This window comes from Heteronotia binoei, chromosome 5 (genome assembly GCF_032191835.1).
Source record: "Heteronotia binoei isolate CCM8104 ecotype False Entrance Well chromosome 5, APGP_CSIRO_Hbin_v1, whole genome shotgun sequence".
Classification (NCBI taxonomy): Eukaryota; Metazoa; Chordata; class Lepidosauria; order Squamata; family Gekkonidae; genus Heteronotia; species Heteronotia binoei.
This window is the reverse complement of record NC_083227.1, coordinates 172486108-172511396: the sequence shown is the minus strand read 5'-3', so window position 1 is coordinate 172511396 and position 25289 is coordinate 172486108. Positions and strand designations below refer to the sequence as shown.

General features: G+C 42.5%; 1 protein-coding gene across 1 annotated transcript in view; it reads right to left on the bottom strand.

Moving 5' to 3' along the window:
- The window catches only part of DNAH9 (dynein axonemal heavy chain 9), a 636923-nt gene that overhangs the window by 516770 nt on the left and 94864 nt on the right, over nucleotides 1-25289 (bottom strand). Inside the window, exons 20-22 of the mRNA XM_060238867.1 lie at nucleotides 20521-20687; nucleotides 2619-3489; nucleotides 1623-1753 (exon numbers count right to left, since the gene is read on the bottom strand). Of these exons, the coding sequence (XP_060094850.1) occupies nucleotides 1623-1753; nucleotides 2619-3489; nucleotides 20521-20687 (1169 nt within the window). The remainder of the gene's footprint in view (nucleotides 1-1622; nucleotides 1754-2618; nucleotides 3490-20520; nucleotides 20688-25289) is intronic.

Genomic DNA, 25289 nt, shown 5'->3' with positions numbered 1-25289 from the left:
TTAGTGGCACCTGGTCGCTTTCAGGTTGAAAGTGGCCAGGCGCTGCTAAAACACCATGGTCTTCGGAGGCATCTTTGAAAGCCTCCCAAGAGCACTGTGTTTTAGCAACACCTGACAACACCCGCTGCCTCACCGACGCAGGAATCCGGGGGTTAGCCTTACAGTGGCCTTACAGTGGCTTTCCTCCTTCCTTGAGGGTCGGGGACAAAGGGTGGCGATTGGAGGAGAGCTGTCCCAGAGGCGCTTACTCAATTGTGGGGTGCCTCAGGGGGGCAGTTCTCTCTCCGATGTTGTTTAACATCTTCATGTGCCCCCTTGCCCAGATCGCCCGAAGGTATGGACTGGGCTGTCACCAGTATGCTGATGACTCCCAGCTCTATCTATTGATGGGCAGCCGGACTGGCAACGTCCCTGAAAATCTGGACCGGGCATTGCAAGCCGTGGCAGGGTGGATCAAGTCGAGTGGGCTGAAGTTGAATCCAGCGAAGACAGAGGTCCTTTGCGTGGGTCGCGGCAGGCCAGGGGAGGAGATCTCCCTACCAGCCTTTGACGGTGCATCGCTGATACCAGTGCCAAACTGAAAACAACTCGAGAGCAGGCCTTCTCAATAACAGCTCCCCATTGGTGGAATCAATTACCAGCAGAGGTTCGAGCCCTGCGGGACTATAATCAGTTCCACAGGGCCTGCAAAACTGTCCTTTTTCAAATGGCCTACAAGATTGAATCCTGAAGTGACACCTAGCCATCTGATATATACGGTCTTGTATATAGCACCTTAACTGTTGTGGTTTTAATTAAATTATTTAAATGTATTTCATTGTATAATGTATTTATTGTAATCATGGCATTTTCCATGTCTGTAAGCCGCCCTGAGCTTGCCTCGGCGGGGAGGGCGGGATATAAATAAAAAATTATTATTATTATTATTATTATTATTATTATTATTATTATTATTATTATTATTATTATTATTATTATTATTATTATTATTATTTCAGGTTGAAAGCAGCCAAGCGGAGCTTTCACTTGAAACACCGCCCCCTTGGAGGCTTCCAAAGACACCCCCGAAGAGCATGTCTGCAGGGGGAAAGTGGCAGTGGAGCAGCACTTTTGTGTGCCGCCTGTTGCTCTCTCATTCCCCTAACAATGATGTCACTTCAAGTGAAGTCAACATGGCGCGTGTGCACTTTGCGCACATGCAAAAAAAAAAATAAAGGGAGTTTGCGGGGGGGCAAGGCTCAAGCGGCAGAACCCCTAGCACCAGCCTTGTTTATATCCTGCCCTTCACTTGGTGTCTCAGAGCGGCTTCCAATCTCCTTCCCTTCCACTCCCCACAAAAGACATCCTGTGAGGTAGGTGAGGCTGAGAGAGCTCTAAGAGAACTGCTCTTGAGAAAACAGCTCTGAGATAATGTAACTGATCCAAGGTCACCCAGTTGGCTGCATGTGAAGGAGTGGGGAATCAAATCTCATTCTCCAGATTAAAGTCCACCACTCTTAACCACTACATAAGGTTGTGAGGATAAAATGGAAAAGGTAATGTAAACTATTTGGGGTCCCCATCAGGAAGAGAGCCAGGCTATAAATGAAACAAGTAACTAAATAAATAGATTTGGTACTTACCTGTTCTGAATATCTTCCAGTTGTTCATAAAGACCAGGCTTGTTAGTTGCTTCCACTACATTTGGAGTCTTTTCAGCATCATATGCCAGCTCTTTAAAGGCAACATCAATTCTTTCAAAACGCTTGGAATCCTACAAACAAAATAGCAAGAGTCCTACTAACTGCTCAGATAGCCGTCAGCCTCCTACAAAAACACCATGACACCTAGGCACCTAAAGAAAACAGAGGGCACTTTTCAAAGCAATTATTAATACTAAAACAGGTGCTGGATAAGGGGACTAACTAAATAATGCAGATCGGTTCCAAAACCAGAGCATTCTTACATACCGCAGACCACTGGTTTTAACTTTCAACCCCAATTTGTTGCTTCTTTTTGCAGATACATGTTATGTTAGTTCCCAGTTTACTAATGAATGATGTCTTGCTTGAATTAAAGAGTATAATGGAGAAATATTGCACCAGATACATGAAACAAGGTCCTGAAAATCTCCATCTCAAGCCTGTACTTCTGAGAAACAGTGAAGGATGCTGAAATCTAATGCAGCTAGTGTTCCTGTAAATGCAGCTACCCCATTTTCATATATATCTGAAAAAGATGGGCCCCAAAATTATTTTGCTGAACATGCAAATATGCTACATTTCCTGACCCAATGGATCAATGACATTTTTATCTACACTGTTAGCTCTGTTGAAAGAATCCCAGGAAGTGTATTTTGTACAAGTGCTAAAACCTCTCAGACATCTACAAAATCATAATGCCCAGAATAACCTGACAAGTCAAGACACATATTAACCCAGTTTAACCATATAGTGTTCACTAACTAAATTAATGGCAGCAGCCCAATTCACATTTCCAGAATAAAAATATAGTTGTCTTGAGAGCCTGTGCCATGAGAAACCTTTAATTATCTTGAAGAAGTTATGAAACTTATTGCTATATGAAAGACAGCAGATGTCAACCAGTATTTTCCCATGAAAAGGAAACAGAGTTTTTACCTCAGGAAGTTGTGACCGGATATCTTCTGAGCGAATGAATATGCTTTCCAAATGAGACCAAGTTCGTTGAACCTCAAACCAGATGGAAATGACAGAATCCACTGTTGACAGCTTCCTCTGCCAGAAAGACACTTCCTCTAAGAAGAAAGCAATATACTTTGATGTTATCAGATTTTGTAGCTGGACTTGATTGTCTTCCAAGGTTTCAATAAGCTCCTCATCAGACTTCAGTAGAGGGATATTTGTGGGTGGGTGAGGCTCATACTGGAATTCTATGGTGGCCCAAGTAGTCTTCAGCTCTTTCACAACCTTCTCCATGCTCATCTCTTTAACAGCCTTGTCCACAATGCTCCGAACCTCATCCTCAAAGTTGTGCAGGTTGAGTTTGAGCAGGTCTGCCAAAGTTGTGTCTGCATCCATTGTGAATTGCACACCTGTTGCCTGCATCAATTGGTTCCAATGCCTCTCTCGGATGGCAGAATTCTGCAGTTCTGATACTGCCCTGAGAGATGTCAGAATGTTTTTTACTCTTTTGTCTAAACCTGAGAAAGCATCCCAGGCCCTCATTTCTTTATCCAGGTTCCGAATATCCTTGACAAAATTCTTGCACTCCAGTTCCATGTTTTCTACATCAATATCTTTCCATTTTGTAGTCTCCCAGTCATTAATGCTGGAGTTTACAATGGAGATCATATCCCAAAGTTCTTTAAGAATGCATAGTTCCTTTTGGCACTGCTTAAGTTGTTTGTATTCTGGAATACCAACTTCAAACAAGTCAGCTGATTCATAAATTGAAGCCATGATAGTTTCCATCTGTTTGAGTTCAGTACGGGACACATCCAACATTTGGTAAGGATTTGCATCATCAAGCCTACGACACAAGTTTTAATAATGTTGATATAAGTGCAAAATATGTGCCAATCAACCTCTTCTGACCATCCCTGGCTCAAAGGATGTCCGGCTTGCCTCAACCAGGGCCTTTTCGGTCCTGGCTCCAAACTGGTGGAACCAGCTCCCCAAGAAAATGTGGGCCCTACCGGATTTACTGCTATTCCAAAGGGCCTGTAAAACGGAGCTGTTCCGCCAGGCTTTTGGTAGAGGCAGGCAGGTGTCCTCACACCAGCTAATTGGCCTCCCTGCACTGACCGCATTCTGTGTTTCAATCTATGAAGGATGTACATATCTGTACACTGACACTGCCTTATTTTATTTCATTTTAATGGTTTTAACTGTTTAAATTTAATTGTCTTATGATGTGATTTTAACTGTTTTATTATGCTGTAACCCGCCCTGAGCCCAACCTGGGAAATGGCAGACGAGAAATCAGCAAAAATACAATAAAATTAAAAATTAAAAAACCACCTGCTAGAGATATAAAATTGCCTGTGTATGCATTGGATCCCCAAACACAAGTGAGTAGGTATGAATTAACTGAAGAGACAAGCCCATCCACAAAACTGGAATGAAAGGAAATAATTTGTCTCTAGTCTTCCACATTATTCCAGAATCATCTGATCTTTCACACTTATTCTCCATATTCACGAGTTCAAAATATTTTTAAAAACATAAATCTTTGACCACATTTCTTACCACTGGATCTTAAAATAACAGCTAATCAGGGACAAAACAGATTTATACAATGGGTATAAGCAAAGGATGCAAAATTAATTGGAATAAAGTATTAAATTCAAAAGGCTCAGTCAGCGATTCATCATTGGTAAACACTGATGGCTGTGGATCTTTCCTGCATTCCTCACCCCCCAGCAGTCCCATCCAACCTTGGGAAAGTTATTTCCATTATTATGGTGGTGGTTGTTCTATAGCACCCTCCCCCCAGTTGGGGCTCAGGGCAGTTAACAACAAGGTATAAAACTATTCTCATAAATACTATAATATGTATATACAGTAAAGCTTTTTTAAAAGCAGCAATAATCAACACACAGCACAGGCTATGAAAACAAAACAAAAAAATCTCCTTGTGACAATAAATATATACAATGCCACTGAATATTTTTAATATAAATTAATATTTTAATATTTTTATTTGCTGTCTTTTTATGTGTATCAAAATAGTATATTATATATTACTCTATTGTATCATACAATATCCCAAAAGTACAATACAAAAATAAACTCACAGTGGCAGAACCAACACTGTTCCCTTGGGGGAGGAAGAAGATGCCATGAATGGCTTAGACCTTATAGAAATACCCAAAGTAGATCCAGAGATTTTTTTCAAGGTCCCCCCAACAGATGACAGAGACATTGGACCTAGTGATCAATCTTCCCTCTTCCCATTATCACATAGGGAACAGAGAATCTTAAGCTTAGGGTTAGCCCTACACCTTTTTAATGATGACTTTGCAACCAGAATAGACATTTATAAATTAACTAGACAACGGAAATTAAAATGCATGTTTGGGGAAGGGGGTACGGATTCAGAAATCACTCCCTTTAAATCGAAGTTGAATTTCATTCCCTCTATAGAGGATGCATGTATTACAGTCTTTGAAAAATCACTGACCGAAGAGCGGGGGGGCATGGCAGCAGAATTTCTGGCAGGCCACACTCTCCTCTCTCTCCTGAAACTCCCTTTGGATAATATACAATTGCACTGAAATTAAGGCATTGTTTTGCATGTGCTGCACAAGGTCTGTGATGGGAAGAAATAAAGGGGGGAAAGGTGGTAAAAATCCTCCAAACAGACAACCAACAAGGTCAGCGTCTGAGTCAGAAGATGAGTTGCAGCTGCTCTCCTTAGAGAAAATGGTGTTGGGAGGAATGAGTCCAGATATAAGTTTCCAAACAAAGATAATGAATGTTCTTACTGAAATGAAAAATGAGTTCAGCCAAGGCACTGACTGTTTAAAGGGGGAGATTGGATACTTAAAACCAGAACTGGGGAAACTCCAGGGAACTGTTGAACCAATGCAGAAGAAGTTTGAACAACTGATGACAGCAATGAAGGATACAGAATTAAAAGCAGAAATGGCTTTACAAAAATAATTTTTAAAAGCAGAAGATTTGAAAGCAATGAAAGACTTTGAGATGTGGGCAAAGAATAAAATTATATTACAGGACATAAAACCAAGAGAACGCAAAGCTAAACTTAGAGGTGTTTCAAAGAATGTCTCACCAGGAGATTTGTGCCTGTCCTTAAATGCCTGGTTATTATCTTTGCTTGGAATAACAGCTTTAAATCAAAGGGTAATTACGGCAGCCTTTCGTCTGCCTTTGTCGAAAAAAGCCCCAATAGAATCGACTCCAGATATATTGTGGAATTTGTAGACATTCAGCTAAAGAATAAATTACTTCAAATGGCAAGAGAAAAACAACGATTGCAACTGGCTGACACAATAGTGCAGCTCTTTCCTGATTTACTTGCTGAAATTCTTGCTTCACGAAGAAAAGTACAAGGAGTGGCTGATAAACTCAAGAGAAATAGTGTTAAATATCGCTGGCTACCTTTAGGGCACATTATTGTGCATCTGGAAGGCAAAACTTATATGGCTTTTGATGAATTATCTGGACAGAAATTGTTAGCATGTGCAAAATTATAGAAGGTAGTGGAGGGAAATATATAGTTTTGAATGTATGTTAAGAATAATTTAGGGTACAATTTAAAGATTAAAATATTGGGAAAGATATAAGGTTTATTTGTTAATATTAAACAGAAAGGTTTTCTATGTAATATTAACTAAGTTTAAGGTTATTAAGCAATATTAGTAATGTTTTCAAATTTTAATATTTAGAAATGCAAAATAGATTGTTGGAAATATACATATTAAGTTTGGGTTGTAACATTAGGTGTTAGGAGGAGAGAGGAGGGAGCCTCCCCACAATAGCCTCTCTAACAGGATGGAGGGTCCTTTTCCCCACATTGCCGAGTTCTCTTGGCTCCATAATGAGAGACAGCCATTTGGTTTTCTTTCTCTTTTTTTCTTTTTCATCTAGGTGAAGCTGACTTCTTGAAAGGCAAACAGAAGGGGGGGAAATGTGATAATAGATAGTTAGTGGAAGAAAGTTTAATCTAGAATGATATGAAGGCAATTAGGTTGATATTATTGTTATTAAGGCGATTAGGATAAAATGAAATAGGGGAACTGAATGGTAATTAATGGGTGATACAAGATAATAAGATTCAGAACAGAAAATGAGTCTTGGTTAATACAGGTGTATCAATTGTATGCGTATAAACTGAAGAACGTTTTCTATTGTAAAATGCGGATGATTGTTATAGTAGATTGATGGGGAAAGGTGGTTAATTAGTGTTAATATTCGCCGTAGAATTTAATTCAATAAAAATTTAAGTGGAAAAATTGCTGACAGGAAAATTATGACTTAGCTAACAATCAGGATCATTTTTAAACCATAAGATAAGAGAGGGGCAATTGTTTTGTTAAATAAGAAAGACTATTGTGAAGAAACAGAGAAACAACTGATTGGCAATAGAATAGCTTCATCAAGAAGGCAGCACTTCTGGGACACTGACTGCTGATCTCGGGTTTGGGAAGGGAAAGTAGTTTGCGGGGGGAGCACTAAACTCTGAGTACAAAACTGTATTTACTTTTCTATAATAAATAATTACTTTGCTTAAGCCAAGGTGTGTGAGTGGTAGGGGAGATTTAAGAAAGAAGACCTTAAGCCTTGAATTTGCCCTTACTTCCAGTGCCTGGGTTACATTTGTGGGGGCTCATCCGGAATATTTATATTATTTTACAGTGTAAATTGTGAGTGAGGAGATTTTGGGTTGCATATATTGTACCTTGAAACATTCTAATGCTAGAAGGGTGGTGCAAGGGTCTGGATATTGATCCTCAGAAAGCTGTTTGGGTTACTCAGATTGCTGAAGGATGTGATATTGAGATGGTAGAAAAAGAGGTATGCTCCATTGAAATTTTGGGTCAGTACAAAGTGTGGGGGCTGTTTTTCAGGCATGAAGACAATGCTTATGCTGCATTAATTGAGTTGTACATACCTGCAGGACAGTTACTTCCAGATTCCTGGAAGTATTCCAACTAAGTTTGGGAAATGGGTATTTGTAGGACACAGCACCCAAAATGTGGAATTTGTTTTAAAAAAAACTTTCAATATTTTTAGAAAAAGAAGGCAAGACTATTCCTGAGATGCAGAGTATTTTACAAGCTCTAGGTTCCAAAGCAGACACTTCAGATGACAATACTTCTTGCACAGAAATGATAAAGGCTATGGGAGAAATTCTTGGGAAAGCCTTACAAGTTCATCCTGATGCCACCCCTTACCAAAAGCTGAGACTCTTTTCTGACAGTCTAAAACCTGGGCCGGGTGAAGAAGAGTATGATGCACGGATCCTGCATGTAAAAGCAATGATGCAGGACTGGCAAGTACCTGAGGCTGGAAAAAGACATCTTACTGAAAGTCTGCAATGGATATCATCCATAGCCTGATGACCAGCAACCCTCAGGCTAGCATACAAGAATGTATAGATGCTTTGGAACACACATTTGATAATATGAAAAGTGCTGAAGATCTTCTTTGCAGATTCAGAATGATCATGCAGAGGCAAGGAGAGAAACTGTCTTCCTATTTGCAGAGGCTAGAGAAAACTTTGCAAAAAGTAATTCAGAAAGGTGGACTGACCCCCAGCCAGATGAACCAAGTGAGAGTTCCCCAAGTGCTAAAGGGGACTCCATACAATGAACTACTTCTAATGAGGATCCATCTGAGAGAACAGCAAGAGAATCCACCAACTTTCTCCTGGCTAATGAAAGAAATCCGAGAGCAGGAAGAGAAGGAGATGACTAAGGAGGCCTTTAGAAAACAGGGTCAAAGAACCACCAAATCAATGGCCCATGCTTCAACAATTTCATATATAACAAATGTTAATGAACTTCCCCCTGACCATGATGAGCCAATAGCAATGCTTCAGGGTGTAGGAGCAGCTAACAGAAGTACGGTTCAAAGAGCCCAAGGTGAAGCTGCCAGGAAACCTACAGTAGTACATCTTACCACAAATAAAAAAAGAGGAGGAAGACCTTTCTTCTGCTATGTGTGGTATGGATGGGCATATATCTCTTCGGTGTTGAGAACCCTTCATTAGTAATGCAAAAATTTCGTGGCTCATGGGAAAGTCAGGGAAACGACAGGCTTCGTGAGAGGGCCATTCAAGTCTGGGGGAAAAAAGAGTGGCCCTGACATGGAAGACAAGAAAGATGACACTAAAGTTGCTTATCCAAGGATCTCTGCTGGACTAGTGGGACCCCATGCCGAGATCCAAGTGAAGCGTGAGGCCTAAGAATGTAAGGCTGCACTTGACAGTGGATCTCAAGTTACCATCATTTTCAAATCCACTTATGACAAAATGATGTCATAGGTCCATCCTCTTGAAGGACTCAACCTATGGGGACTCAGTGAGTCAAATTATCCTTATCTGGGCTATGTTATCACCCATTTGGAGTTTCCTGAGGAATTAAGGGGGTAATGCATACAATGGCCTTCGTTTGTCCAGACCCCAGAGGGTTTCCAGCTCCTCCTGTGATCATTGGGAAAAACTCCCATTTTTTCAGAATGCTTGCAAAGTACTATCAGTAGCAAGCTGGGGAACAGTTTTTGGACACATTAAAAATGCATTCATTATGTGCAGCAGCTTATCAGCGCTTCATACAAGGTGATGGAGAACGTGAACAGCCAGTGGGCTCTTTAGAGTATGTGGGGAAAAGCTCTATTGTGATACCTGCAGGGTCTGAGAAGCAACTTTGAGCATGTATCTGCCTCCCAAATACAAAGAGGGACTGTTCTTCTAGACCATCCTGGAGATCCAGGGTTGCCTACTGGATTATTGGTCCTGGCTGGACTTATTGATCTACATAACGGAAAGCATCCGCAAGTGGTGATGAGGATTGCCAATGTTTCCAATCATGACATCACATTGAAGCCATACCAAAAGATGGCAGAGCTGTTTGAGGCTGTTTCTATGAAAACAGATAGACCTAGACCTCCTGAGTTAAAATTAGACCCAGCTGTAATTGACTTTGGGGATTCAACCATTCCTGAGGCATGGAAGGAACGTCTGAGACAGAAACTCTGCCAAAGAGCCCAGGTATTCTCACTTCATGAATGGGATCCTGGGAAAGCCAAGGGTGTGGAACATCGTATTCAACTTCTTCATTCCATGAACAATCCAAGAAACTGGCATTAGCTGAGATAGAAGGCGTAAGACAATACCTTCGTGATTTACAGGTTAATGGCATTATCACTGAGTCCTGTAGCCCCTATGCCTCACCTATAGTGGTAGTAAAGAAAAAGAATGGGAAAATCAGAATGTGTGTTGGTTAAAAAAGGTAAAGGTAGTCCCCTGTGCAAGAACAAGTCATTTCCAACTCTGGGGTGACGTCACATCACAACGTTTTCACAATAAACTTTTTATGGGATGGTTTGCCATTGCCTTCACCAGTCATCTACACTTTACCCCCAGCAAGCTGAGTACTCATTTTACCAACCTTGGAAGGAGGGGAGGCTGAGTCAACCTTGAGCCAGCTACCTGAACCAAGCTTCTGCCGGGATTGAACTCAGGTCATGAGCAAAACTTAGACTGCAGTACTGCAGCTTTACCACTCTGTGCCACAGGGCTCTTGTGTGTTGATTATCGGGCACTAAATAAGTGTACAAAACCTGACCAGTACACTATTCCTCATGTGCTTCGGACTGTCTAATTGGATGTCAGTGGTTTTCAGTACTTGACCTTCGGAGTATATACTATCAGATTCCACTTGCAGAGGAAGACAAAGAGAAGACAGCTTTCGTATGTCCATTGGGGTTTTATCAATTTGAATGGATGCCTCAAGGCATATCTTGGGCCCCTGCCACCTTTCAGAGGCTCATGGAAAAAACTGTGGGGGACATGAACCTGCTGCAAGTATTGGTTTATTTAGATTATCTCATAGTGTTTGGGGAAACACTTGAAGAACATGAGGAATGGCTTTTAAAGGTGTTGGACCAATTGGAAGCCTATGGACTTAAGTTGTCACTTGAGATATGTTTTTGTAGGACATCTGTCAAATATGTAGGGCATATAGTGTTACAGGAGGGGGTTAGTACAGATCCAGAAAAAATAAGCACGCTCATTCAATAGCCACGTCCTCAGCATTATAAGGATCTGAAGACCTTTTTAGGGTTTACTGGTTATTATAGCCAGTTTGTCCATGGCTGTTCTGTTATCATGAAACCCCTAAATTATTTAACTAGAGGTTACCAGTCAACTAAGATGACCCCTCGAAGTGGCAAGAAAAAGAGGTCCATGAAACAGACCCCAGAGGAACTTTATCATGACCCTTTAGAATTTTGGGGGGAATGATAGGATGAAAATTGTGAGAAGGCATTTAAAGAGATTATCAAATGTCTAATAGAAGGCCCAGTCTTAGCATATGCAAACCCCAGTAAGTCATTCATAATGCATACAGATGCCAGCACAAATGGACTTGGGGCAGTACTATATCAATAGACTGATGGGAAAAAACGGCCAGTTGCTTTTGCAAGCAGGAACTCATCCACAGTGAGACCAGTTACCATATACACAGATTGGAGTTTCTTGCTCTAAAGTAGGCTATCATGGAGAAATTCCGAGACTACTTATATTGTGTATATGGTATCTGGACTGATAATAACCCACTTACCTATGTGCTCACAACTGCCAAATTAGATGCTACTGGTCACAGATGGGTGGCTGCCCTGTCCAACTATGACTTCAGCATTCTCTGTTGAGTTGGAAAGGCTAACAGAGATGCAGATGCCTTATCCCAATGGCAGCAAGATGACAGGCTGGTAGAGATTCCTGCTGAAGGCATAAAGACCTTGTGTGGAGAAGATAGGTTGAAATCAGCAGGAACCATAGAAGGTGGTGTTGCAGAGAATTTGAGTTTGCCACCTGAAACCATACCTTCTGTGTCTGTCAACTACATTGCACTACAACAGTCACCATTATCACACTTAAATGCTACTGATTGGAGTGAGGCTTAGCAGAGAGATCCTGATATTAGAGATATTTTCTTTCTTGTGAAAAGGAATGAACAGAATCTATCAAACAACATGACTCTGTCAGCTGGGGCCACTCTCTTGTGGAAAGAAAGTAAAGATCATTAATGGGGTATTATATCGAGTCATATCTGAACCAGGAAGAGGGCAATGTCTTATTCTGACAGTATCAATGGACTGCAATGTATGCTTTACATGATGACTTAGGACATTTGGGAATTGAAAGGACACTAGATCTACTTAGGGACAGGTTTTATCAGTCTCAGAAGGCAAAAGATGTGGCCAAGAAGTGCCAGACCTGTGCCCGCTGTGTTCAATAAGGCAGCTTCTCCAGAGAGCATTAGCATCTCTGGCCCAATGGAACTGGTGTGCATTAACTTTTTAACTGTAGAATCTGATAGGCAGCTGGACCAGCTTCATCAAGAAAGCGGCATTTCTGGGACACTGGATCTCAGGTTTGGGAAGGGAAAGTAGTTTGGAAGTGAGGAGCACCATACCCTGTGAACAAAACTGTATTTACTTTTCTATAATAAATAATTACCTTGCTTAAGCTAAGGTGTGTGAGTGGGAGGGGGGATTTAAGAAAAGAGGCCTTAAGCCTTGAATTTGCCCTTACATCCAGTACCAGGGTTACATATGGATGCACTGTATTTTTGTGTATATGTAAATTGTGTATTTGATAATCATTATATGTGCATATTGTTGTACTTCACCCACCGAGAATTTGGTAAGTCAGCTCTAGAAAAAGCAATGACATGCAAAACGTGTTTCACCAGCTAGCGAACACGTAAAAGAAGACTTATCTTTTAAGCCGGACTTCCTTTGGATGTGGACTCCACTGATGCCTGTTGGAAGAATATTAAGCATTGTGTGCCTTTGTAAAGACTCGTTGTTTTATTGAGCTCATTCTGCTATCTTGAAGAGTGGTACTGGAGCCCTTCCATTACTATTTAAAACTTTCATTCTGTGATATTTGGGTATCATTGTGGACTGTCATTATTTTGTACTTTGTATATTTGTTCCTGAAATTGACTATAACATTATTTAATAGAAGATATAAAGGAAAAGACACCATAATTGCAGCTAACTTTTTTTGGGGTACACAGTTGTTTGTATGCTATAATAGAGCAATATATAATATACTATTTTGATACACATAAAAAGACAGTAAATATTTATATAAATAGACAAAAAAATCATTGGTATTGTATACATTATTGTCACATGGGAATCTTTTGCTTTGGATTTTTATATGTAGACATATACACCAAATGCTCATGGGAGAACATACCATCCTCCACCTACATTCTGAAATTGAACAAGGCAGGAGTCAAGTTGCACCTTTAAGACCAACCAAGTTTTATTCAGAATGTAAGCTTTCGTGTGCTCTCTAAGCACACTGCATCAGACGAGGGGATCAGTGTGCTTAGAGAGCACACGAAAGCTTATGTTCTGAATAAAACTTGGTTGATCTTAAAGGTGCAACTTGACTCCTGCTTTGTTCAACTACTTCAGACCAACACGGCTGCCCCGCTTGGATCTACCGTACCTACATTCTGAAATGTTATAGTCCATAAACACTTTAATCACATGGTGAACTGAATGTCAACATTCATCTTAAGACTGTTGGTCAGAATGTCTACTTGATGTTCTATTACCTTTGTCTTTTTTTTTTTACAACAGTATATTAGTTTTCTCTTATAACAGACTAATCTTAATACATCAAATTTTCTTAATTAATTTTCCCCGCCCTAGTTTTGTACAATTAACATAAAACTAAGTTATATAAACAACATAAAATAGAGAGTGGAAGTAGTCTTCAACTTCAAAGTTATCAACCTAACTTTATAAACCAAACATATTGTCATACCATTTATTTCTCTCCCCCAGTTGCCTCAGACCTTCTACAGTCATTTTCTTGTTTCTGTTTATTAATCCATCTATATAGTTTTTCCCATTTATAACTTGCCATGACTTTAGATTTCCCATTTAAAAGAGCAGAAAGTATATCCGCTTCAGCCGCTTGTAGTACCTTTCCAACCAATTCCTCTAAATTTGGGCATTTTATTTGTCTCCAATATTTGGCTAGTAGAATTCTAGCCGCCGTAAGAATATAAACCATCAAATCAACATCTTCCTTTGGGACCTCTTTTCCAACCAGAGATCGTAACATAACCTCTGGTTTAAATTGCAATCCAGTACCAAATACTTTCTTCAAAAATTCAAAGATTTTCACCCAAAATTTGTTTACAACACTGCAAGTCCATCATAAATGATAAATGATAGAGCCGCCCTGAGCCACTCGTGGGAAGGGCGGGATATAAATCCCGGAATAAATAAAAAATAAATAAATAAAACATACCAGGTTAGATCCACACTTCCAACATTTGGGAGACAAATTAGAATTAATCTTAATTAACTGAACTGGCATTATATACCACCTGTGAAACATTTTTTAAAAATTTTCTATGTAACTGACTGGCTTGATGATCTTATAATTATTTTTCCACAATTGTGACCATTGTTCTAGATCAATGGTCTTTCCCAGATTTTGCGACCATTTAATCATCACTTCTTTCACCAATTCATCCTCTAATTTTAACAGCATCAGTTGTAGACTTTTTTGATTGTTTTATCCTCCTTAGTTAAAAGTAAAAGGAGAGCCAGTTTGGCGTAGTGGTGAAGTGTGCGGACTCTTATCTGGGAGAACCGGGTTTGATTCCCCACTCCTCCACTTGCACCTGCTGGAATGGCCTTGGGTCAGCCATAGCTCTGGCAGAGGTTGTCCTTGACAGGGCAGCTGCTGTGAGAGCCCTCTCCAGCCCCACCCACCTCACAGGGTGTCTGTTGTGGGGGAGGAAGGTAAAGGAGATTGTGAGCCATTCTGAGACTCTTTGGAGTGGAGGGCGGGATATAAATCCAATATCTTCATCTTCTTCTTCTTCTATTTTAAAAGTACTTTAGCTGCTCAGTTTTATTTCAACAGGAATCTTTAAAAAAAAAAAAAACCTCAAGCTGGGGGAGAATCAACACATAAACAATCCAGTACAGGATCTGCAAAAAGTTTTTGAAAATGGGTTAAGGGGGGGGGGACTTGCCTAGTCTTGCCTAGAGTACCAGATAGTCTAGGGCCGGCCCTGAATCCAAAAGAGTATCAAGTCCTAAAATCTGTGAGTTCTATAGGTAGTATAGGATACAAACACATGGCAAAACAAACTACCGTATTTTTTGGTCCATAAGACGCTCCGGACCATAGGACGCACCTTCCTCCTGGGGGGCGATCTGCTGCCTCCGTCTCCAATCCCTCCGCAGCCGGCACTCGCGAAGCGCTGGGTTTGCGATGGGGGCAGCGTGGAGCAATCCCAGCACTTGCTGGAAGCAGAGCTGGAGCCAGGCAGGCAGGCGCGGGGGAAGCGCCGGGATCGGAGGCAGCGGATCGCCCCCTCCCCCCGGAGGAAGGTACGTCCTATCATCCCTTCGCTCCATAAGACGCACACACTTTCCCCCCCACTTTTTTTGGGGGGGGGGGGGAAGTGCATCTTATGGTCCGAAAAATATGGTATATAGTTAAGTCACAGGTCTATCTGCGCAGAAAGAGAGATATTCTCCTTTCAAAGAGTCATAAGATGCTATGGGAAAAGGGCTGTTTTTCCCTCCCATATAGATTAGTACTGAGGGCACAAGAGATGTTTATAGGGTATTCAAACTGACATGGTGAACAGTCATGTCAGATTAAGTCATGTCAGATTAAGTGGCCTTTCATTTTTAACTGCTGTCACCTTAGTTTAAGATAAACCTCCTGATAATCAGGAGTTCTATTATTTCCTTTTTAGGAAGTTTGACTTGCTTTCTTCCTGAAAATATAGTGATTGAGCCTGCAACTTGAAGGAGAAGACCTGGTGAGAAGGTGCAGTGAGAGAAAGGCTATTTGCACACACACACCCCAATCATTTTCCAGCTGAAAACCTCCACCTTGGGGAGTTTTTACTTTAACTAGAATCATAGAGTTGGAAGGTACCTCCATGGTCATCTAGTCCACCCTCCTGCACAATGTAAGAAATACCTCCCCCACACACAAACACTTCTACTGACCCCTGTTCCATGCCTAGAAGATGGGGGGGGGGGATCTCTCCAGGATCCCTGGCCAAACTGGCTTAGAGAAAAAATTGCTTCCTGATCCCAAAGTGGTTATCAGCATTTCCCTGGGTGTGTAAGAAAGGGCCATGGGTGGTGGGGGGGATCACTAATGAATACATATGTGTTTTTCCCAGAGTAAGAACATAAGAACAGCCATGTTAGATCAGGCCAATGGCCCATCCAGTCCAACACTCTGTGTCCCACAGTGGCAAAATTTATATATATATATATACACACACACACACACCCACACACACACTGTGGCTAATAGCCACTGATGGACCTCTGCTCCATATTTTTATCCAAACCCCTCTTGAAGGTGGCTATACTTGTGGCCGCCACCACCTCCTGTGGCAGTGAATTCCACATGTTAATCACCCTTTGGGTGAAGAAGTACTTCCTTTTATCCGTTTTAACCTGTCTGCTCAGCAATTTCATTGAATGCCCACGAGTTCTTGTATTGTGAGAAAGGGAGAAAAGTACTTATTTCTTTCTTTCTCCATCCCATGCATTATCTTGTAAACCTCTATCATGTCACCCTGCAGTTGACGTTTCTCCAAGCTAAAGAGTCCCAAGCGTTTCAACCTTTCTTCATAGGGAAAGGGTTCCAGCCCTTTAATCATTCTAGTTGCACTTTTCTGGACTTTCTCCAATGCATAGTATCCTTTTTGAGGTGCGGCAACCAGAACTGCACACAGTACTCCAAATGAGACCGCACCATCGATTTATACAGAGGCATTATGATACTGGCTGATTTGTTTTCAATTCCCTTCCTAATAATTCCCAGCATGGCATTGCCCTTTTTATTGCAAATGCACACTGTCTTGACATTTTCAGTGAGTTATCTACCACGACCCCAAGATCTCTCTCTTGGTCAGTCTCTGCCAGTTCACACCCCATCAATTTGTATTTGTAGCTGGGATTCTTGGCCCCAATGTGCATTACTTTGCACTTGGCCACATTGAACCGCATCTGCCAATTTGACGCCCACTCACCCAGCCTCAACAGATCCCTTTGGAGTTCCTCACAATCCTCTCTGGTTCTCACCACCCTGAATAACTTAGTGTCATCCACAAACTTGGCCACTTCACTGCTCACTCCCAACTCTAAATCATTTATGAACAAGTTAGAGCATGGGACCCAGTACTGAGCCCTGTGGCACCCCACTGCTTACCGTCCTCCACTGCAAAGACTGCCCATTTATACTCACTCTCTGCTTCCTATTACTCAGCCAGTTTTTGATCCACAAGAGGACCTGTCCTTTTACTCCATGACTCTCAAGCTTTCTAAGGAGCCTTTGATGAGGAACTTTATCAAAAGCTTTCTGGAAGTCAAGGTAAAAAACATCTATTGGGTCTCCTTTGTCCACATGTTTGTTCACCCCCTCAAAGAAATGTAACAGGTTAGTGAGGCAAGATCTTCCCCTACAGAACCCATGCTGAGTCTTCCTCAATAACCCATGTCCATCAATGTGCCTACTCATTCTGTCCTTGATAATGCTTTCTACCAACTTTCCCGGTATTGAAGTCAGACTGACTGGCCTGTAATTTCCCGGATCTCCTCTGGAATCCTTTTTAAAGATGGGGGTGACATTTGCTACCTTCTAGTCCTCAGGAACGGAGGCAGATTTCAATGAAAGATTACAGATTTTTGTTAGAAGATCCACAAGTTCAATTTTGAGTTCTTTCAGAACTCTCGGATGTATGCCATTCGGACCTGGTGACTTATTAGTTTTTAATTTGTCTATCAGTTGTAGAACCTCCTCTTTTGTCACCTCAGTCTGACTCAGGTCTTTCAACACCCCTTCCAAAATTAGTGGTTCTGGGGCGGGCAAACACTTCTCATCTTCCACAGTGAAGACGGAGGCAAAAAATTCATTCAGCTTCTCAGCCATTTTCCTATCCTCCTTCAGTAATCCTTTTACCCCATGGTCATCCAAGGACCCCACTGCCTCCCTGGCTGGTTTCCTACTTCTAATATATTTGAAGAAATTTTTATTGTTGGTCTTTATGTTTTTCAATATGCTCCTCATAGTCCCTTTTTGCCTGCCTGATCACAGTCTTGCATTTGATTTGCCACAGCCTGTGTTCCCTTTTACTAATCTCACTTGGACTGGTTTTCCACTGCTTAAAGGAATCCTTCTTACATTTTACAGCTTCCATTAGTTTGTTTGTTAACCATGCAGGCCTTTTCTTATGCCTGTTTGTGCCTTTCCTAACTTGTGGTATGCATTTTATCTGAGCTTCTAGGATTATAGTTTTAAATAGTCTCCAAGCTTCCCCAAGGGTTTTGACCGTATTTACCTTTCCTTTCAGTTTCCTCTTCACATGCCTCCTCATCTCAGTGAATTTACCCCTTTTAAAGTTAAACGTGGTTGTGGCGGTCTTTTTGGGCAACTCCCTATTTATACCAACGGTGAAATCAATAACATTATGGTCACTGCTCCCAAGCAGTGCAATCACTTTTACATCTCTCACCAAGTCTTGGGCATTACTTAGGACCAAATCCAGGATCACCCCACCCCTGGTAGGTTCTGAGACCATCTGCTCCATAGCACAGTCATTGAGAACATCAAGAAACTCAATCTCTTTCTCTCAACCTGAACACATATTGACCCAATCAATCTGCGGGTAGTTAAAATCACCTATTACGACACAGTTTTTACGTTAAGCCACTATCTTTAAGCCTTCCATCATATTATAATCGTCCTCTCTCTTTTGATTTGGTGGGCGATAACGAACTCCCAGTAGGTTAAGGGAGGGTTGTTTTCAGCAGGAACCAAGCATTAAATACTCTATAATCCTATCCATCTCTAAATCACAACTTCAACAGCTGCCTTTTATTTTTTAAAAATAGTCTTTTAAAAGAATCGGAGAACTATACATTAATGTAATTCATAGAACCATAGAGTTGGAAGGGACTTCCAGGGTCATCTAGTCCAACCCCCTGCACAATACAGGAAATTCACAAATAACTTCCCCTAAATTCACAGGATCCTCATTGCTGTCAGATGGCCATTTAGCCTCTGTTTAAAAACCTCCAAGGAAGAAGAGTCCACCAGCTCCGAAGGAAGCCTATTCAACTGAGGAAACACTCTGTCAGGAAGTTGAGCCAGAAACTCATCTGATTTAATTTCAACCCACTTATTCCGGTCCTACCTTCTGGGGCCACAGAAAACAATTCCACACCATCCTCTATATGACAGCCCTTCAAGTACTTGAAGATGATGATCAAATCACCTCTCAGCTGCCTCCTCTCCAGGCTAAACATGCCCAGCACCTTCAACCTTTTTTCATAGGACTTGGTCTCCAGACCCCTCACCATCTTCATCGCCCTCCTCTGAACCTGTTCCAGCTTGTCTATATTCTTCTTAAAATGTGGTAGACAAAACTGAACACAATACTCCAGGTGAGGTCATACCAGAGCAGAAGAAAGCGATCACTTCACTATACTTCTGTTAATACAGTCTGAAATTGCATTTGCCTTTTTAGCCACCATATCACACTGTTGACTCATGTTCAGCGTATGATCCACTATGACCCCTAGAACCATTTTGCATATACTACTGCTAAGACAAGCCTCCCCCATCCTATAACCATGCATTGGATTTTTCCTACCTAAATGCATAACCTTACATTTATTCCTGTTAATATTCATTTTATTGGTTCTAGCCCAGTTTTCCAGCCTGTCAAGGTCATCCTGTATCCTTTTTCTGTCTTCTACTGTATTTCCAACCCAATTTAGTATCATCAGCAAATTTAAGAAGCACTCCCTCTGTTCCTTCATCCAAATCATTTATAAAGATTATGAACAAAACAGGTCCCAGAACAGATCCCTGAGGCACTCCACTTACACTTGTCACTCCTTTCCGAGTGGATGAGGAAGCATTCACAATTTGGGTGTGATCTGTCAGTCACCTAATGGTAACAGGATCCAAACCACATTTTACTAACATGTCAACAAGGAGCCCCGTGGCGCAGAGTGGTAAAGCTGCAGTACTGCAGTCGGGGCCCTCTGCTCACGACCTGAGTTCAATTCCAGCGGAAGCTGGTTCAGGTAGCTGGCTCGAGGTTGACTCAGACTTCCATCCTTCAGAGGTCGGTAAATGAGCACCCAGCTTGCTGGGGGGAAAGTGTAATGATCGGAAAAGGCAATGGCAAACCACCTCATAAAAAGGTCTGCCGTGAAAACGTTGTGAAAGCAGCGTCACCCCAGAGTCGGAAACGATGTGCTTGCACAGGGGACCTTTCCCTTTCCCAACAAGGATAGTATGTGGAACCTTATCAAAAGCCTTACTGAAATCAAGATAAACTATGTCTACTGTATTCCCTTGATCCAGCAAAGTAGTCACTTTCTCAAAAAAAGAGATCAGGTTCTTGTTCTTGAGAAACCCATGCTGGCTCTTAGTAATAACAGCCATCCTTTCTAAAAGTTCCAGGACTGACTGTTTGATGATTTGTTCTAAAACTTTTCCAAGTATAGACGTCAAGCTGATGAGTCAGTGGTTACCCGGATCCTCCATTTCCCCCTTCTTGAAGATGGGGACAACATTTGCCCACCTCCAGTCTTCTGGTACCTCACCTGTTCTCCAATAATTCTCGAAAATAATGGCCAGAGGCTTGGAAATTACATCCACAAGTTCTTTTAGCACTCTTTTAGCATCTCTTAATAGTCAAGCAGAAAACTAAACACCTCCATGGAGAAGCATACAAGCCCTCCATGCTTTCATAGCATCAGTACAGCGATCTGTCCCTACCTGAATGGTGCTTTTTTATGAAATTGCTCTCTGAATTTGTGCTGCATCACATCAAACACAGCACACTTCTTGCGCAGAACTGCCACTTCATTTGCCTGCAAAGGAGCCACATGCTGCTTCACAGTTATCGCCAGCTTCTTCACGTTGTTCCATTTTTCAGGCAGTTCCTAGCAGCAGAACAAGACAAAACAAAAATAAGATTCTCGGAGAAAGTAATTTCCACAATCAGCAACAAGCCTAGTCTCCATTACTACAGTGCATATTCATACTAGAGAAATATATCAGATTTTATGTTACAATAGTTATGACATGCTACTAGGATATATTACTGGCAGTACTGTCTCTGTCAATTAACATTTCCTCATTAGATATTATTCCTTCATCAACCACCGTCATTGACATAGATCACTGGGTGGGGTGGGGATAACCTAAAATATTAAATCCTAACCAGAAATTTTCTTCAGAACCCCAAAATTATTATTTTTTTTTTTTTTTTAAAAAGGCAGGGGAGACCACACAGCATCAAGAAGTGGTGGACTCCCGCAGACATCCTTAAGCCCTTTAGGGAGTTCACCAAGTTAAAATGGCAAGACCAGGTCTTCTCCCTTCCTTGATTCTAATGCTTCAAGGCAAGCTGACTGCCTTTCTGGACCCACACACGGAACATGCAGACATTCTTTTAGAAGTGTATGTGATGGCACAGAAGCTGCAAGGAGGCATCATATCCCATCTAGGAGTTCAGGGGGTTGCCTTACAGTGGTTCTTCTCCTTTCTCCACAGTGAGGGACAGACGGTGGCACTTGGTGAGCAGATCTTCTTGTGGCACCTACTTGAATGTGCTGTGCTGTAGGGGCAATTCTCTCACCAATGATGTTTAACATCTACATGCACCCCCTAGCCCAGCTAGTCTGGGGATTTGGGATGGGCTGTCACCAATATGCAGATGACACCTAGCTCTATCTGTTGATGGACTCCTCCCTGAACCATCTAGCTTGGACACTGAGAACCGTGGCTGAGTTGCTGTAGCAGAATTGACTGACACTTAATCCCACAAAGACAGAGGTCCTGTACCTGATCCAGGGTGGAGTGGAATCCGGTATCAGGTTCCCAGCCCTGGACAATACATAATTTGTGCTGGCCCAGAAGGTGAAGGGCCTGGGGCAGATTCCGGATGCCTTGCTTTCTATGAAGACCCAAGTCACCATAGTTGGCAGGTCAGCCTTTTCTTCAGCTGATCAGGCAACTGGCACCCTCCCCCTCCCCTCAGGACTTAGCTACAGTGACCCATGCAAAGGTCACTTCCAGGCTGGATTACTGTAACTCGCTCTCTGTGTGCTTGCCCTGCTGGAGCAAAATGCAGCACCACCCCTGTTGACTGCATCGCCTGTGCAAGCATGCTGTGCCATTCGCACTTGGCTACATGTTGAGTACCAGATTCACTTCAAGGTTTGGGTATTGACCTTCAAAGCCCTGTGTGGCCTGGGACCAACATATCTGAGGGACCGCCTCTCCCCATATGTGCCCTGAAGAACCTTACACTCAGTAAAACAACATCAACTGGTTGTCCCTAATCCAAGGGACATCTGCCTAGTCTTGACCAGGGGCCAGAGCTTTTCCCGGTGGGACATGCTCCTGTTAGAAATCTGGGCCCTGCCAGACCTGTTACTGTTTTGCAGACCCTGTAAACAGAGTTGTTCTGCCTGGCCTTCAAATGAGGCAGTGGGCATCCAAATTAAATCAGCCTCCCTTGCTGAAGCATTTCATCTTTAGATGGCCCAATTAAAGTTTGATGACATCCTGCTGATTCAGTGATTCCACTGTTGATTCACTAGTACATTTCAATCAATTTGCCTCCTGCTCTGAAACCAGATGATTTTAATTGTTTTAATTATTGATTTTAACTCTATCTTGACCCTTTACAATCCACCCTGAGCCCGCTCATGGGGTAGGACAGAATAAAAATCCACAAAAATCTCTATAATAATAAAAGCCAAATGGTGGTGGCCAAATAGAGCTCTCCCATTGGCTTAGGAGTATACGCCATCAACCTTTGGCCCATCAAAGGTGTGGCAATCTCCCCCCCTCATGGCCACCTTCAAACAAACAGCCAAAATGCCTGACAGGCTGCACCAGGCCTCCCCACCATTCGACAGCCCAGCTGGGTGGTGCTCTCCCCTGATGTCTTCCACTACCTCCAGAAGGGCCCAGGAGCTGCCACTGCTGCCAGTCTCCTGCCACCTCCCAAAGCTGCCACAATACCCCCCCCCCCACTTTCCCTAGGCCTCCAAAAGGCCCTGAAAGCTGCCACCACCCCTGCTGCACCCTCCTGAGCCCTCCCCAAGGCCCTGGAGCCACCGGCGCCCCCGTGCCCATCCCACCAGCCTGAGCACTGTGGATGACTCAGAAGGCCACAGAATACTACAGGTGGCAGTGGTGCCTCACGGTCTCTCACAGAAGCCTTGAGGCAGTGCGAAAGCAACCCAGTGGCCCCTCACACATAAGCAAAGGTGTGTGAGGGGGGCAATGCCAAACAATAGACAGTGCATAGGGGGAAACTGAGGGTGAGACAGTTCATAAAAAGTGCTGGGAGTGGGTGAGAGGAAACTGAGATAAGGGGAAAGCATGCCAATGAATGCCTGGAAAGACAGCAAGGCGGAGAGGTTGAATGATAAGCATAAGGGAGTTGGAAGACAGCAACAGTGTGGGGCTGACTGCTTGCAAAGGCTGGGATGTTTGGGAAGACAGCAAGGGGTGAGGGCTTAATACCAGTGGTGGGGGGGGAGACAGCAAGGAAGGGGGAATGAATGCCAAGCATTCAGGGGAACCAGCAATAGGGGGGGGGGTAAATTCCAAGGCTTCAGGGGGACACACAAATGTTAGGGGGAACCAAATGCCAAGGCTGGAAGGGGGTGGGAAGGCAGCAAGTGTGGGGGGGCAGCAATTGGGGCTTAATGACAAGGCTTGGGGGGTCAAGACAGCAAGCTGGGGAAAACCAAATGTCAAGGGTGGGAGGTGGGTGGGAAGACAGGGCACTCATGTCCATCCTCTTCCTAGTGCCCATTGTATTGTGGGGCATAACAAGCCTCCTGTCTAGTAAATAAATAAATCTAGAACCTCTCACTCAGCAGAAGGTCCACATGCTGGCAGCCATGTGCAAAGGGCAGTCTTGCCAAATGGGCTGAACAGCTCGTTTGCTGGAGAGATGAGCTGTTTGCAGGCAAAGAGGGAACATGCCACTCTGGGAATTTAAGGAACCTGAGCCAGGCTTTGGCAGATGCAATAGTGCCCTACTAGTTGTATTCCACCAATCTGCTAAGCAACTGGGTCAGGAAAGGGATGGTCTCTTTCATAGCTCAGAGGCTCCAATGAGTGTGCAGAGTGAGCATGCTATTGCTCAGATGGGCAATATTGCCAGCCCACACCACTTATGTCTGCTCCCCTCAAAGGTTGAGCAACTGGTCTTGCTGAAAGACAGCCTGCTACTCCTCAGCTTTCTGAGGCATTCCTTGAGGAAGTGATGTTAATGTATGCATAAATGTGTCAGTGTCTTGCTGAGTCTAACTTCCTTGGTACTGTCTAAACAGCTTTGTTTAATTTGGATTCTATAGTTTGACATTGATTGTGTTGTGTTTGCCACATGGGTTCTACTTGTCTTATGTGCTTTGAATTGGTTCTGTTGGGCTCATTGGTTCTATTTGCATCAGGAGGCTTGGTCAGTGCTTTCTTGCTCTTGTTTGTTGGTTTTGGGGCTTACTAATGGCAGGGGGCACCTTGTTCAAAGGTTCAGTGGTATGTTTGAATTACTGAGAAACACTTATAAAATTAAGTTACCATTGATTATTTTAAAAGCTGTTTCAGCTTTTAAAATAAAATAATCCTAACCATGTTTACTCGTAAGTGATCCCATTGATTTAATAGAAGCCTGCTTCAGGACTGTTGGACAACTCTCGAAATAGTTATGGATACTACAGTGGGGCTGTGCTGGTGTAATTACTTTGATGTAATTATTTAGAGAATTTTAAGACCACCTTTCTCCAAAACTGGACTCAAGGCGGGTTACTATGAGAACAAAAAGACACAATTTGAAAATTTCTAAAATCTAGCAATCATATATTATTAAATATTAGGTTTCAGTGTCAAAAACTAACCTGAACAATTCCACCTTGCATAACTTCTGAAATCACAACAAAGTGGGAGCTATCCTAACAACTTCAGGAAGGCTATCCTATAACAAAGGAGCAGCTTCAGCTCTAGCATTGGTTGTCATAATTACCCTATAGAAGGGAATATTCAGTAGGTGTTGGACTAAGCAAAGCTGCCAGCCAGGTTGATATTAGGAAAGGCGATCTTGCAAGTATTGTGGTCCAGGCTATGAAAGGTATATAAACATACTGCATTTCACATCTGCATTCTGTTCTTCCTTTAGAAAATTCACAATGACTTAAAATGAGGTTCCCAGTGGTGTCCTCTGCAAACTCTTAGTACGCCCAATGCTAAAGAATTATGTGTTACCTTATCATTCACTTAATCTAAGAATATTGATTCGATGGAGGGCAGTTCAGACAAGCATCCAAGAATGCGATTCATTCTGTTGTTGCGCGATCAGACATCCAATACTATCGCGCTCTTTTCTTGGAGCATGCGTAATCAGATGGTGATTTCGGGGTGGGGGGGGTCCATTGAACATGCGCCCAACTGTTTGGAACTGGGAAATCAAACATTGCTTCAAAGGCAGGGGGAAAGTTTCCAGAATTAACGTTGCCGATTCA